Genomic DNA, 15961 nt, shown 5'->3' with positions numbered 1-15961 from the left:
TAAGGAAAAGACAAATGGATTACACATTACCACTGGAAAGATATAGCACCAAACAATATATTGTTTTTAAGTTTGAAATCCTAGATCACTTACGCAATTCGGTTAACAGCTGCATCTTCAAGGTCAACTGCAATAGAAAAAAACATAAAAATGAGCTGCATTTGACTTTATGAAAAGCTTCCAGATTCTAAAAGCTACAAAAAGGTGTGATTAATATCAGGGCTGTGGAGTCTGAATCAAGGAGTCAAAGCAATTTTGGGTACCTGGAGTCAGAGGTTTCAATAAACTGAGGAATCGTGAGTTGGATGATTTCTGAACCAAATCCATACATAGCCTTTGTAAAAATAATACTAAGGAGTCAGGAGTCAATGGGTGGGAGCAATTTTGGGTACCTGGAATCGGTGGTTTTAGAAACTGAGGAGCTTGAGTTGGATGATTTTTGTACAGACTCCACAGCCCTGATTAATATATCTTATCTGGAGTACAGTTAATATAAGGAATTGAAGCAGAACAAGGAATATGCAGAATCCAAAAGGTTAAAATAGGGCATTCAAAGGATACATTAGCGCAAAATTAAATTACAAACTGGGGTAGCAGGCATGTTTAGTGAGCTCTCCTCATGCACACTGCTCCCCCTGTTCTCCTCCCGTACTGCCTTCCGACCCCACCGAACTTACTTCCTGGTCATGGTGGTCAAGGCTCACTGTGCAAGTGCTGCCCTGTGGTGCTCATCTTTGTTCGCACGCCTGCGTCCAGGAGAGCTCTGTGCAGGCGTACTACATAGTTGTAACATCACAACTACCTAGTGTACCTGCGCCACTAGACAGCACCTGCACAGTCAGCCACGGCCGGGAAGTAAGTTTGGTGGGGTTGGTAGGCAGTACCGGAGGGAGACTGAGGAGAACGGTGGACATTAGGTAAGCCCACTAAACATGCCCGCTTCCCCCGTTAATTTAAATTTTGCGCTAAGGTATCCTTTAAAGTAAAAAATATGGGACAGGAGCTTGAATCAGGACAGGGGAATCAATTGTTAGAATAATAGGAGGCAAGGAAACTCAGTAACAATGTTTAACTTGTGAACATTTGCGGGCAAACCTATGCATGTTTGGCATTGCAGGTGTGCTGTGATTGTGAAGGACAACATGCCAATGACAAAATAAATACTCTTACTAGTTGGTGACTGTATGTCAGTGGAAATTGCCAAGCACTTCAATTAGTGTTACCCTGACTGGAAACCAAGCAGGTTGAGCAAAAGGAAAAGAAAAATTACATAAACTCCAGACTGTTTCCTCCTGTCCATCTGTCTACAGCTCTCCTCACATCCATTGTTGGCTTCTATTTTGTCAACTGAATTACACCCTCCTGATATGCTTCACTGTGGCACTATGCCGGATGGGGTGCAAACCAGTACTTAAATTCCTAATTGAAATGTTGAAGTGAAAAACATAGGGTGATCTGAAGAAAAGGAAGCCCGTGCCCACATACATACACAAATTTCAGTTATATAGGTTTTTTTTTATAACATTGCATCATTCTCTAATATCAGTTTACACACTACTCAGGTCAAAAGTTCACTGGCCTGCTCTGTAAAAAGAAAATACAGTGACTGACAGTTGAGATAACAAGCTTCAGAAGACAAAACGCTCTGCGACTTTGAAAGACTTGGAGCTCAATGGCTCTTTTGCATAGGTAACTGGAGTTTCCTAACTCTTCCTGTACTAGGAACAATATTAGACTTATGTATCTGCTCCTAATGTTTTATTTCTTAGCTGTACTGCAAATACAATTTTTTTTTTCGTTTCAGTGTGTCTAACTATTGTCCTTAAACCCACACCAAGTGAATGTTCTGTAATGTTTACTGTATCTGGAAACCATGCCTGATCGATACATCATCCTGCAATAACAAATATCAGTTCTTACAAAGTGATATATTTTTCTAGTGTAACAGCAAGAGAGGCGAGGTGAAGCATGGGAATGAGCGTTACCTAAAAGGAGCCCCTGTGGAAAGCAGTTCCATGGCATAGAAAGAAAGTCTGACATATCTTAACCAATGCTGACTTATTAATAGATGTGCTGAACAAGAGTCCGTGGAAACTCTGTTCCAACTGGAACATCGTATCACAATGGGAGAGAAAGAGAACTCACTGCAGATATAGGGAACAGGTGATTAATGTGCTTGCTGACCAAAGAGTGGAACTGTGACCATGGAATGCATCTACTGTATAAGCCATGACCACTTACATCCTGAACCGTGGAAATGAACTCAGAACAGATTTATAGGGAACACTAGTTTTCTTCTTCTCTAAACAAAATGACTCAGTGTGCCATTAACTGTTACTAACAGCATTGACAATGGCTGCATCACATGACCAGTGCCAGTCACATGCTCAAAATCCAGTTGTTACTTTTATGATTTCTGTATATTGACTTAACCCTCTGGGGGATAATCCCGAGCTGAGCTCGGGGTAAGCCGCCACAGAGGTTTTCTCAGGCCCTGGTGGGCCAATTTGCATAATTTTTTTTTGTTGCACGCAGCTAGCACTTTGCTAGCTGCGTGTATATACCGATCGCTGCCGCTCCGCGCTGATTTGCCGCTATTCGCCGTGCCGCTCCCCCCCCCAGACACCCTGTGCAGCCTGGCCAATCAGTGCCAGGCAGCGCTGAGGGGTGGATCGAGACTCCCTCTGACGTCACGACGTCGTTGACGTCGATGACGTCATCCCGATCGTCGCCATGGCGACGGGGGAAGCCAAACAGGAAATCCCGTTCTGAACGGGATTTCCTGTTTGCTTTGTATGCCGGAGGCGATCGGAGGGGGTGGGGGGATGCCGCTGCACAGCGGCTATCATGTAGCGAGCCCTGGGCTCGCTACATGATTTAAAAAATAAAAATTAAAAAAATAGTGCTGCGCCACCTCCTGGGCGATATAATTGTATCCCCCAGGAGGTTAAAGCAGAACTGAAGTTCATTTTAAAACAAACAGTTTCACTTACCTGGGGCTTCCCCAAGTCCCCAGCAGCTGTCCTGTCCCATGCTGGTCCTCCATGATCTTCTGTTCTTCCACCGCCAGCTACTTTCGGTTTCGCTGCTGGGCCATTGCGCGCCTCTGGTCACGCAAGATCGCTATTGCAGACGGGAACGCGTAGAAAGGATACGTTTGGCAGGGCTGCGCAGGCCTAGACTTACAAGTCAAGGAACGAAACAGAGCGGCGGCGGGAGAACGGATGATCGTGGAGGACCGGCGCGGGACAGGATTGCTGCTGGGGGCTTGCAGAAGCCCCAGGTAAGTGAAATGGTTTTAAAATGAACTTCAGTTCCGCTTTAAATTAGTGTCTTAGACTGATGACAGAAGGAATTATTTTGTGAGCTTCCCTTAGGATGCTTTTACAGTAAGACGTTGCGTTTTAGGGGACGTTATGGTCGCATAACGTGCCCCTAACGCAATGCCTGGTGGTGTTCAAAGAGAACGCCAAAGTGAGCAGCGTTATGCAGCTCTTTGTGCGCACTGCGTCTCCGTGGCGCTGATTGGCTGGCGGGACCACGTGATGCGGAGTGTTCCACTACGCATCACGTGGTCCCGCCAGCCAATCAGCGCACAAAGCGGCCGCTCCAGGAAGAAAACACTGCATGCACATATAATGCACAGTATGCTGCACTTTCACAGAACGGGCAGCGTTACAATGTAACACAACGTGGGCACTGTGAACAGCCCATTGCTTTTACATTGCTGTAAATTGGGCTGCGTTACAGGCTGCACTAACATGCGCCTGTAACGTCTTACTGTGAAAGCAGCCTAAGTGAAATAACTATGTACTCTGTAAAGGCCTGAATAATAGGTCAGTGCTAAATAGCAAAATTACAAAAGAAAGTAAATATAATTATATACTTCTCATTTTATTTAAAGAATAATAATCGTCTCAAATTCAATGTTACAGTTTTTGCTCCTGTGCTTCTGGAAAATGAGCCGAACATGCAGTCTATTCCACAGTCTGCCACCATCATTCATTAATCTTGAAAGCCTGATGGGAAAAATGACTCACCTGTGGTGAAATCAGCATGCTTCTTGAACTTGGTGATGACCATATACGAGAGGAGGTAGAGTGCAGAGAAAAGCAACGTGCAGATCTGCCAAGAGAGGAAAAACAACATGTAACTTTCCTTTCCTGTTCCTCAGAAATATCTGCACATAAATGGCATGTGGGGAAGCCTAGAAAAAGCTCCTCAGAAGTGCAAACAATAGCTGAAGCCTGTTGACACGAGTGATATTATCAGAAAACAATATATAATGACTGGCAGCAGGAAAAGATATTCCATAGTGTGCTGGCTGCAGGAAGCCTACCATGGGCTTAGATAGTAAAAAATATACTGAAACCACTGCCAACATCAGCAGCATGAGGGCTTACTCACAGGGGCTCCTGTGGGACGGCTGATGCAAAACATTTTTCTACTACCAAGCAAAAAAAAAAAAAAAAAAAAAAAAACAAACATTCGGCATCGGTTCCATGTGATTCCTCGCGGCGTCACGTTTTAAGCCCCGGGCACGGATCTACTTGAACGGATGCTACATGTAGCGTTCAAGACCCTTGTCTTGAACGCTACATGTAAAAAAAAATAAAAAAATGAATTATGCTTGAACGGAACAGCTTTTGATCACTTTCATCGTTCCCTGAAAACGCCACACTTACCACCCGTCTGAACCAGTCCTCAAGGATCAGCAAACAGTGCACAGAAATAACAGAATAACCCACTTTATGGCCCATTGACACTAGAGCGTTTTGCCAGGGATTTTCGGCAAACGACTCAAGCACTTTTGAAAGTGCTAGTGCTATGATACCCTATGGGCCCATTCTTACTTGGGCGATTTGCATTAATCCCCATGCGATCAACTCAAATCGCCAAACCCAAATGCGTAGCCTGCACCATTTTTAGGCGACTTCCCAGCGATCACGTTTCAGTGCTATAGAAGCGTTAAACGCGATCGCCGGAAAATCGCTGCAGTGTCCAGTGATTTTTCCGCGTCAAATCGCAAAAAATAAAAAAAAAATAACTCCTGCAAAAGACCAGCAGTAATCGCTGGCATTTTGCGCTTAAGTGTGAATGGGGCCTCAGGGTTACGGAATCGAAGGACTCTGTAAACAGCAACAATGAGGAAAGCTCACAGATAGGCATGTTCACATATAAAAAAAAAAAAAAAAAAAAAAACCCCAGGGCAATCGCTGAGTGCTTTTTCAAGCACTTGGAGATTTCCTTATACTTTGTGTTGAAGCGCAAACACTCAGGAAATGGTGCAGGAGCCGCGTTCGCAATTGGAAATAAAGCTCATCGCTCATGTGAAACACTCACATAGAGCAACACTGCAAAAGTGGAAAAATGCCCATACTCCGTGCATCCTCATACAAGTGTCACAAAGCCAGCAAGTGCACTTCTGCCATTGCCAGGCAGGACATTAGGGTGCTGTGCCTGGTAATTTGCATGCTGCAATAGACCACAGTATTGAATGGCAGCCTCCACATTCCTCTCATCTCGGGTTCCGTTTAATCCTCCCCCTAAATATAGCCCTACCTCTGCCCTCTTTACATAAGTTTGGGCTCCGGCCATGCCCACAATTGTACACTGGGCGCTGCTGTAGTTGCAATTTTTTTTCCTTTTAAAACAATACTAGTTGCCTGGCAGCCCTGCTGACCCTGTGTCTCTAACACTTTTAGCCATAGACCCTGAACAAGCATGCAGCAGATCAGGTACTCTGACTGGTTTTACAGGATCAGCCATATACTTGTTGCTGGGTTTGGACTCAGACACTACTTATGCCAGAAGACCAACAGGGCTGCCAGGCAACTGGCATCGTTTACAAGGAAATATGGCAGCCTGCATATTCCTTCCACCTCTGGTTCCCTTTAATGTATGGAATAACTGCCAATCTGTTAGCAGCTTCACCAGGCAGCCAAATGTACAAGTATGCCTGCCATTGCCACCTAAAAATACTGTAAGTAGTGAAATCCATATAAAAATGTCCAAAGAGGAGACATCAGAGGAGGGCATAATTATAATACAAGATCTACCTAGATGGGCTTTAAAAACTTGAAGCCAAAGTTCAGGCAACATTTTTATATGCATTTAATAAAAATTTAAAATGTATACAAATTATAAAAACAGGAACAAGAAAAATATCTGCTGCATCAATTCATCCATCCAGGGACTACAATGTGGAAAGACATCTTTCCGCTTCCTCTCGCTGCAGCTTTGAGCCACTACAGTCTCCCAAAGATAGTGACTCAGAAACGTGACTGTACTATTCGTACAATCTACCCCTGGCAATGTATGGAACTGTCAACAGGTCACACGAAGGCAGGGGGCAAGGCTAAGCTACCCACAACTAGGAATCTCAATAGAAACTGTTGTATAGTATTGCCTGCAGGTTGCATTTAAAACCATTTTTAAAATTGGGGCTTTAAAGCAATAGTGTGAAAATTTTAATTTTCAGTGCACAGGTATTTCTGCACATAAATACATTTTTTGTACAAATTATTTTATAACCTTGCCATCAAGTTTGAATTGCTGACTTCTAGTGTCAATGTCAGATGCTGCTTGGGTGAATTATAGAGCCAGATTGACTGTTCCAGCCAAACTCCTCCCTCTATCACTTACATAGGGTAGTCAGGGAGGAGCATCAGCTAGTCCCTCCCTCTAAATGCACACGCCTGGATTTTTTCACTAGAAATAACATTTAATAGACTATTCCATTGTTCACACCAAGGTCATATTTTGAAGAGTTAGTTAACAAGCCAGAGATCTGTGCACAAAAGTGGAAAACAGAGTTTCTGCCTCTGAGCAGAGCCATCATTTGACCCCCACCCTTCCCTTTATACTCTTGGAGATGCAGAGATAAAAAACTGGCTAGTGCCTCTGTGGGCAATAATGTGCTTGGGGTAAAAGGGTGGGGTGGGAGACCGTTCATACACAGCTGTTTAGTCTAACATACTGTAGCTGCAACTGACATTAGTACAGCTAGCCAAAAGATACCTTTGTGGATTGCAAAATTATAATATACTCCACAAAATAAGCATACAAACCACACACACCTGAATTAGGGCTTTGTTTTTTTAGCTGCCACAACAAAATCTCATTATTAATTCCTGGCCAGTTAGTGTGCAATAAAGCATTTACCCTTCCCACACCCTCCTCAGTGGATGTACACATTGGTTTAAGGAAAGAAAGAAGAAAAAAAAAATTATATGAAGCATTGAGAAATTGTTTCTTAATGTGGGCAGGGCAGAAGTACATGGGCTTTATTAAAGCCTTACTATAATTTGGCATGACATACAATTATGAACCTGTCTCCCAAATCCTTATTGACATAGTTCTCCAACCTGCCTTTAACCCAAAGTAATGCCCATCTGTGTGGAAAAAAAAAAAAAAAAAAAAAAAAAAAAAATAACAGCCCTGCCCCCAATCCCATTTAACGGATACCAGACGCCTGGATGAAACAAAATAATAATAATCCACTGCCAGTTCAGGCAAAGCACCATGATGAGATTTTCCTGATTATTATTTTTTTATTCTGTTTACCTTGATAATCCCTGTGTTCCATTCATCTTCACAAATTAGGAAAGAAAAAGTAAAACATGTATTTAGAGTTACACCCGCAGCTTTGGGAATTGAAGAAAGGCCTCATTTTGTTGCTGACTAGTAAACAGAAAAGACTGCCCCACTCGCCACAAAAACCATGCAATTCATTTTCAGCAGCATTTTACAGTTGCTTGATGGAAATAGTGTACATTGCAAGAATGTACTCTGAAATTCCTGCAGGAACAAAAAGACACTGGGATAAGAGACCCATCCTGGTGGCTTGCTGAGGGAGAGGACACAAGTTATACCATACAGCAGTGGTCTTTAAACTAAGGCCCGTGGGCCGAATACGGCCCCCGGTGGCTTTTTTACCGGCCCCCCCACACACAAAAATGTGTCACTTAGGGATGGTGCTGACTACTACTGTCACTCAAATGCTTTGTTCACACTACACATTTGTAAGAAAACATACACATTTCCTGTGCTGAACTGCCTTTACAAATGTGTTGTGAGTGATGCCCAGCCAATTACCACAAAACAGGAAGGGTGCATACACCAATTCTTCCTCTCTTTGGCTTCTGTCATACTATATACAGTACACACCTTGCAAATCCTGAAATATAGGATAGCAGTGATGTACGTTATTCTATCAGGATTCATCACACCACAAAACTACCAGCATGAAAAGCCCCACTGTATTATAATTGCACTGTGTTTTGATGCGATTGTGCCGCAATGAACATAGTATCTGTTGCGTCAGAGTTTTAACATTCACATGTGACATCTCAGGCCGGAATTGACGGTTAGGCCTGGAACCCACTAGAAAATCACAGCGCAAAACAAAAAAAAAAACAAAAAAAAAAAATTGCTGCAGTGCTGTGTGCAGGAATTCTTAGCACAATTGCATTTACCCAACGCTCAGAAGCGCTGTACAGTGTTTCCAATTAGCGGTTCACACTTTAAAAAAGATAAAATAATTTTATTATACTTACCAGGTGTCCAACTTCCATCTGTAGCCCTGCCCCCTAAAGGAAGAGGTCATAGGTGCTTCTCTATGACAACTTTCTTTAGGGGGCGGGGCTATGAGCAGAAGCAGGAAATCCAAACATCGGGTGAGTATTCTAAAGTTTTATCTAAATTGCAATCGCTCGGCCCCCCAAAGTGTTGCAAAATTGCTTTGAAAAGCAATTCTTGCAGCACTTATATTCTTTAGCATTGAACGACAACGCGTTCAGAATGCTACATGTCCTGCAATTACCCCTAATCGCAATCGCACTAGTGGGTTCCCCACCACCCACTTTCATTGGCATGGTGTTTTTGGGAATTACCCACTAGCCCAAAATCACCCTAGAGGGTCCAGCCCTAAAGGATTTTAAAAGATAACAGACAGCAACAGCACAGCATGGTGCTGGATGCATATCCCAGAGGCCACGTTACATTTTTATTTCAATGTAAGGTCACTTTTAGAGAACGCTATCCATTCGATTGTTAACTAAATGTGAAATTAATTATCACAACTCAAAAACTGGTACATGAAACTGGGGGAGTGACATGCTTTTAGCTTGGATCCCTTGGTAAATGGCTCAATGCTATATTTGAGTTCCAGCAAAAACAAAGGATGAATGTCGGACACACAACTTAACCAATACAGTCATCTGGAAGTCATAGTATGCATCTTCTCATACAAAACAAAGCAGGTGATGTTCATGCTATGGAAAAAAAAAATGCAACCAAAATGAGATCCACATCATAAAAATGCTCTCTGCTACCCGATAAATAGCAGCAGGCACTGCCCAGCATGAGATAAGCAAGCATTTCATGCACAGACAGCTGGAAATGCAGACTGCTTGGGGACAGGGACACAACAGACTGAGGAGGAATTCCATGACCTCTAGGTGTCTGGGCACAGCAATGCAGCAACACATAGACCAATTGGAAACTGCCTGGTTTCCGTCTCTCCTTCACTGCATTCAGCCTGCGTAACACAGAGTCCCCTCTCCATCACGCTGAGCGACTCCCTGGTCAGGCTCCACACGCCTCATATACCAAATAACACCATTATTTATCAGGGAATCTAAGCAGGCACGCTTCTTTGGCACAGAACACTGCTTTGTACAAGGCATGTTTTATATATTACAGGACAAATGGATGAAACTATTTAAAGATGAGAAAAGCAGCATAAAAAAAGCGAGATAAGCCAGTAGAGAAGTGAATGTGGTGGATTCGGGGATGGTCTGGCAGTCGGGAAACATGCACACTGTCATTCACAAGGTATGCAGAGAATTTGGCTATTCAGCACACAGATCCCAGCAAAACCCAGGACTTTGTGTCTAATACACCGAAGTCTGCATTTAATTACTATTGCAGAACATAAAAACGCAACCTCCATTTCCTTTACCATATGATCGGATATTACAAAAAAAAAAAAAAAAAAAATAAAGTTAAAGGATTTTTATTAAGAGCAGGTGATATAAAACAGAACACAGCTGCACTATACATGGAGGACGAGCAACAGACTAGTCTCAACATACTGCAAGACATCTAGTAAACAGGACAGCAGCACCTTGGCCTCTCCTCAAGTATTCTGCCATTCGCCAGCCTCGTGCCAGTTCAGGTTACAGGTTTGCATGAGGTCAGAGACATACAGACAATATGCACACGATGCATCATACTGACCCCGAAAGACTGCCTGTGTCACGTGCCAGGCAACAGTACAGAGCAGGAAAGCAGACATCCTGCAGGAATCACTTCCACTTTTTATAAAACTAGCTGTCAGCAATTACATGGCAAAGGATATTCATGAACAAAAAAAAAAAATCATTGTTATTACAACTGAAGTTGTCTGGGCTTGGATTTGCCCAGACTGCAGAAAATTACACAAGGGGACCATGATGAGTAAAATTATGTGGCAACAAGAACTTTGACACCAACATACTATTACAATAAAATATATAGTCTAGTTCTTTGTTCATAGCGGTCATGTTCAAGCAGATGAAACATATGTGTCTGAAGGAAGCTCCCCTGCAAGCGATTTTCAGTGAACACCGGCTTATGCTAGGTACACCCAATCCATTTTTCTGACAGATTTACTGTCAGATCCATTATTTCCAACAGATTTACTGTCAGATCCATTATTTTCAACATGTCCGATCTGTAGTGTAGGTTGCAGCTTTTATTTTTATTTGTTTTAAATTGCAGAGCATGTCAGAAAACACAACAGGCTTATAGGAAAGCATTACTTGCATTTTCACCTACAATTTAGGCAAATGTGATCGGGGCTGTGGAGTCGGAGCAATTTTGGGCACACAGAGTCGGAGTAGTTGATTTCATAAACTCAGGAGTCGGAATCAGGAGTCGTATGATTTTTGTACAAAATCCACAGCCCTGTTAATTAGACTAAGGAGTCGGAGCCGAGGAGTCGGAGCCATTTTGGGTACCCGGAGTCGTGGTTTCATAAACCGAGGAGTCGGAAGACTTTTGTACCGACTCCACAGCCCTGAATGTGATCCCTGCCTAAATCATACAGGTGTTACAAATGTGATTTATAAAAAGATAAAATGTCCACTGATCAATCAAAATGCCAAAACCACCAGCCAGATACTATTTGTAGGGCACCTTTGGGCAACAAAAACAGCTGTGACCATTCACGCCTTTATTCCACAAGACTGCTGAAAGTGCCCTGCAGTATATGGGACCAAAACTTGGGCAGCAAGGAGGAACGTAGCAGGTCACATATCACCAGGGCTCCAGCTTGATGTGAACAAGGCTACAATACCTCTGCTGTTGGACTTCAAAGAACAAGTTCCAACCTCAAAATCATAGGTAGGAAGTAAACAAATTCCTGCTTCTTACAATGATTGTCAATTATGCCAAATATTGGAGTGAGTATTGTAGCAACCTTGCAGACACTTCAAGCGCTGAGCCCATATACCTTGATCTTTTGTGCAGCTGTGAAAGCCAACATAAGGGTCATACAGGTGTCACATAAAGGAAACCGTGAATGTGAAAAACTTTATACATTACGGCACACATCAAACCAACCAAACTGGTAAACTATAGATATCTAAACATGTTGCAACAAAGCTTCTACCTTCTATTAATCCTTGCTTTGCTTCCTCACCTTGGAATCTAACTCCTCCAGTATGGTCTAGAGATTACATGAAACAAATAGCTGGAAAACTGAACCGAGAGCTTACCTCTGTGCAGCTTTACCTTAGGCCAGGTATACTGTAAGGCAGTTTACTTATACAGTATATATTATATGGAGGCTGCCACATTTCCTTTTTGAATGTATTTGGCTGCAGTAGTGTCTGAATCACACCAGAAACAAGCATGCAGCTTATCTAGTCAGATCTGACAATAAGGTCAGAAACAGCTGATCTGCTGCATGCTTGTTCAGGGTGTATGGCTAGAAGTATTAGAAGCAGAGGATCAGTAGGATAGCCAGGCAACTGGTATTGATTAAAGGATACCAGAGCCCAAATAAATATAAGAAACGAGGGGGGTGTCATATATGAGCTGTCCTGATTCTCACTGCTTATCCCCCCCACGTTCTCTACCCTCTGCTGCCTGTAAATGCCCTCCTTCACCCTCTTCCAGTTGGCCGGGCATGACTGCGCTTGTGCTGGCCTGGCTGCATGTGTTCTAAAACTACACAACCACACCCGGGAGCGTTCTGCGCATGAAGCAGATGCAGGATGCCCAGCCGACCGGAAGAGGGTTCCGGAGGGTAATTACAGGCAGCAGAGGGGGCAGAATGGAGAATGGGGAGGGAGGGGGTCAGGGGTGGAACAGTGAGCAATAGGACAGCTCAAGAATTAAAAAAAAAAAAGTGATCTTAGGACGCAATCCTGACATAAGAAAACCTTTCTGGTAAGGCTACCTTTCAGCACTTGCATCTAATGTAACTGCATGCTTTCACATAGCACCAGTTTATTCAGTAACCTTACCTCTGGGTTAGAAGCGTCAGTAATATTTGTCTAAGTCTGATTACGTAAATAGGAATATCTAGCTGTCAAATGAACGCGTCACACTTGCTGGTATACTGGCGTGGCAGGTCCACAAGGCAATATACAGGATTATAAAAAAGGCCATAAGCAGTGACAGGGAACCAAACAAGTGACAATAGGCTGACTAAGCTTTCAGGAGTGTACCAGGAAGACTGTGGTTATTTACACCAGTTAGAAAGAGGATGCAAATCACAAAAGTGGTCATTCATTCCTACAATAAAGCCTGCCTACCGTGCAATGCAAGTCTTTACTATCTGTCTGCAGGAACTGCTGATACATTAGTGACCACTAGCTTTTGTGATCGTATCACACTGCCTAGCACAGGCATGGGCAAACTCGGCCCTCCAGCTGTTACGAAACTACAAGTCCCACAATGCATTTGCCTTTATGAGTCATGACTGTGGGTGTCAGACTCCTGCAATGCATTGTGGGACTTATAGTTCACCTTAGCGGTATGGACGAGCTCAGCTCGTCCATTACCGCCAGAGGGTGCCGCTCAGGCCCTGCTGGGCCGATTTTGATGAAATAAAGAGCAGCACACGCAGCCGGCACTTTGCCAGCCGCGTGTGCTGCCCGATCGCCGCCGCTCTGCGGCGATCCGCCGCGAGCAGCGGCGAAAGAGGGTCCCCCCCAGCCGCCTGAGCCCTGCGCAGCCGGAACAAATAGTTCCGGCCAGCGCTAAGGGCTGGATCGGAAGGCGGCTGACGTCAGGACGTCGGCTGACGTCCATGACGTCACTCCGCTCGTCGCCATGGCGACGAAGTAAGCAAAACACGGAAGGCCGCTCATTGCGGCCTTCCGTGTTACTTTTGGCCGCCGGAGGCGATCAGAAGAACGCCTCCGGAGCGCCCTCTAGTGGGCTTTCATGCAGCCAACTTTCAGTTGGCTGCATGAAATAGTTTTTTTTGAATTTAAAAAAAACCCTCCCGCAGCCACCCTGGCGATCTTAATAGAACGCCAGGGTGGTTAACAGCTGGAGGGCCTGGCCTAGCAGGACAAGAACTTTTAGGGTTTCTTCACAGTGGGACGTTGCGTTGTGATGAGACATTAAAGTCGCAACACAGCATTACAATGCAAACAAAAACAAACAAAAATAAAAAGGTGGTGACACATTAACGCTGCGTTACCATCGCATACAGTATGTACAGTAAAGAATACAGGCAATGAAAAGCAAGCTTTCCTTACCTGGTAACTTGCGTTTAGAGGTAACAACTGCAGCAGTGCGTTACCATAATGCTACACATTGCAATGCAACTCTAATTTCGCATTGTGAGCATTACATAGACTTAGGATTGCAGTGCAGTAAGCCAATTAATAAGAATTTATAACGCAGCTCCGCAACATCCCACTGTGAACCTATCCGTAGGCCTTGTTCACACCATTTCAGCAACACATATAGGGCTTGGTTCACTAAAATGTGATAACTCATATCACGGCAGTTTTCGCGTGCATTTTTTTTACATTTGCGTGCGATCAAATTTTCCCATGAAAACTCGGTTTTCGCGTGGAAATTCGCGATTGCACATCATAAGAAAATGCACACGAGAATGGCCATGATAGGAGTTATCATGGTTTAGTGGATCAAGCCCATAGTGTGCAATGAGCAAGGACACAAAAAGCACAGACTGCACTGTCTGACGTCCTCACTTATGTGCTGCAGATAATTGTTATTGTAACGCACTGCTGCATACAGGTTTGTCAAAAATGTAGCGCTACCCTATTCATATCAGTGAATGGGAGCACTACTGCAATGGACAGCAAACACACATGCCGTGCATAATGTACAAGCACAGCCACCTGCGCTGCGTAATGTGAACTAAGTCTTTTTATAGAAAACACTGTTTTTGAGCACTAAGGCCTCAATCACATTGGTGGTTTTGAGGGGGAAACCGGCTGAACCTGAACTCTTGCACAGGACAGAAAGAAAACAGAAATGCACCCTGTATGTATTTAGAGAGTTTAGCCTGTCTAATTACCTCATCTGTGACCAAGCAGCACCACTGTAATTTGATCCCTTCAGCTGTGTCAGCTCAGGAATCTCCTCTGCCAGGCAGAGCTGCTACTTTCTAAACACAGGATGTTAACCCTATACCTGCTTCCATGAAAGCAGGAAGTAGAAAAACTGCAGATTTATATCAACTGCAACCAAAATTATTTTCTTCCCAGGAAAGTAGAATGTTGTTTTTTACCTTGGATCTTCCCTTTAAGGTAAAACTGCCAATCCTCAACATGCACTGTTTTCATTGTGGTAACTTCCCTTAGCACGCTTTTCTAAGTGTTTACAAAACCCAGTGAGCGATGAGCTGCTTCTGACAGATGCAGCCCAATGGACTGTACTTCCATCTACAGTGAGAAAAGCTTTCAAGCACAAATAACACATTCTATTCATTACTATGGAAGAGCAAAGTGGTCATCCATGAGACTAGAAAAAAACAATGATCACACAACTAGTCTATAAGGCAGGCATACATGTGCCATGTGTGTAAAAGATTGATATTCACCATCTTGCCTGTTGTTCCACCGATATTTGATAAGATCTCAGCAGTGACCTGATCTACTATCCTACTCTCCAGTCTCCACCACAGCCCCTTGCTGCACTGCAAAGCTAAGGAGTCTCGCCTCTGCTGCCTGCAGTTCTCCCAAGCTCTGTCTGCTCCCATTCAACGTTCAGTCGACAAAATGAAAGAATATACATTGAGTGTGCTAGATTCAATTATGTTTATATTACAAAAGCTGCATAATGTATGTCTAGCTTCCCTGTGAGGTCTAGTGATGTATCTTGAGCTTAAGTCATGCGTAGTAAATAAAAGAGGTCGGTCAGTCAAACAAGGCGCACAGAGAATTACCGCTAGCTGGCTGCTCATAAATATCAGATAAAGGAAACCCAATCTGACCATTTACTGTATAGTCAAAAGGAGTATTCAAGATTTATGAAGGCATCCCCAGACCTATTCAGCTAACAATGCCTCCTCACTCGTTCCCTCTCAAACATTCACATTCAGGTGAACTCAGCATACTAAAATCACCAGATTTTGCCAGCTGCAATGACCTAAATGTTGCTGGACCATGTATGGCAGCATCCGCATGTCCACATCTCTGCAAGTGCTGATTAAAGGATCAAGGCAAGACATTTATATTGCACTTTTCTCCTGGCAGACAAAGCGCTTGAGCTGAATGGCGCACTCAGTAGGTGCTGGCTTACTGAACAGGAAAAGCCAAGATTAGAACCCAGGTCTCCTGTGTCGGAGGCAGAGCCCTTAACCATTACACTTTCCGGCCACTGAACAGGATTAGAAGACCACGTTCACACGAATAGCAGACAGTGGAAAGTTTAGAGTTTGTCAGTCTTCTATGACCTTCTAGTGTTTGCCAACATTAGGAGAGGC

At 43.7% G+C, this 15961-nt stretch overlaps 1 protein-coding gene across 1 annotated transcript in view; it reads right to left on the bottom strand.

The window, feature by feature from the left end:
• LMBR1L (limb development membrane protein 1 like) overlaps window positions 1-15961 on the bottom strand; it is a 100081-nt gene that overhangs the window by 71023 nt on the left and 13097 nt on the right. The window contains exons 2-3 of the mRNA XM_068265191.1: window positions 4041-4125; window positions 94-127 (exon numbers count right to left, since the gene is read on the bottom strand). Of these exons, the coding sequence (XP_068121292.1) occupies window positions 94-127; window positions 4041-4125 (119 nt within the window). The remainder of the gene's footprint in view (window positions 1-93; window positions 128-4040; window positions 4126-15961) is intronic.

The sequence above is a fragment of the Hyperolius riggenbachi genome, chromosome 2, assembly GCF_040937935.1.
Source record: "Hyperolius riggenbachi isolate aHypRig1 chromosome 2, aHypRig1.pri, whole genome shotgun sequence".
NCBI classification, from domain to species: domain Eukaryota; kingdom Metazoa; phylum Chordata; class Amphibia; order Anura; family Hyperoliidae; genus Hyperolius; species Hyperolius riggenbachi.
This window is presented reverse-complemented; position numbering and strand designations above follow the sequence as displayed.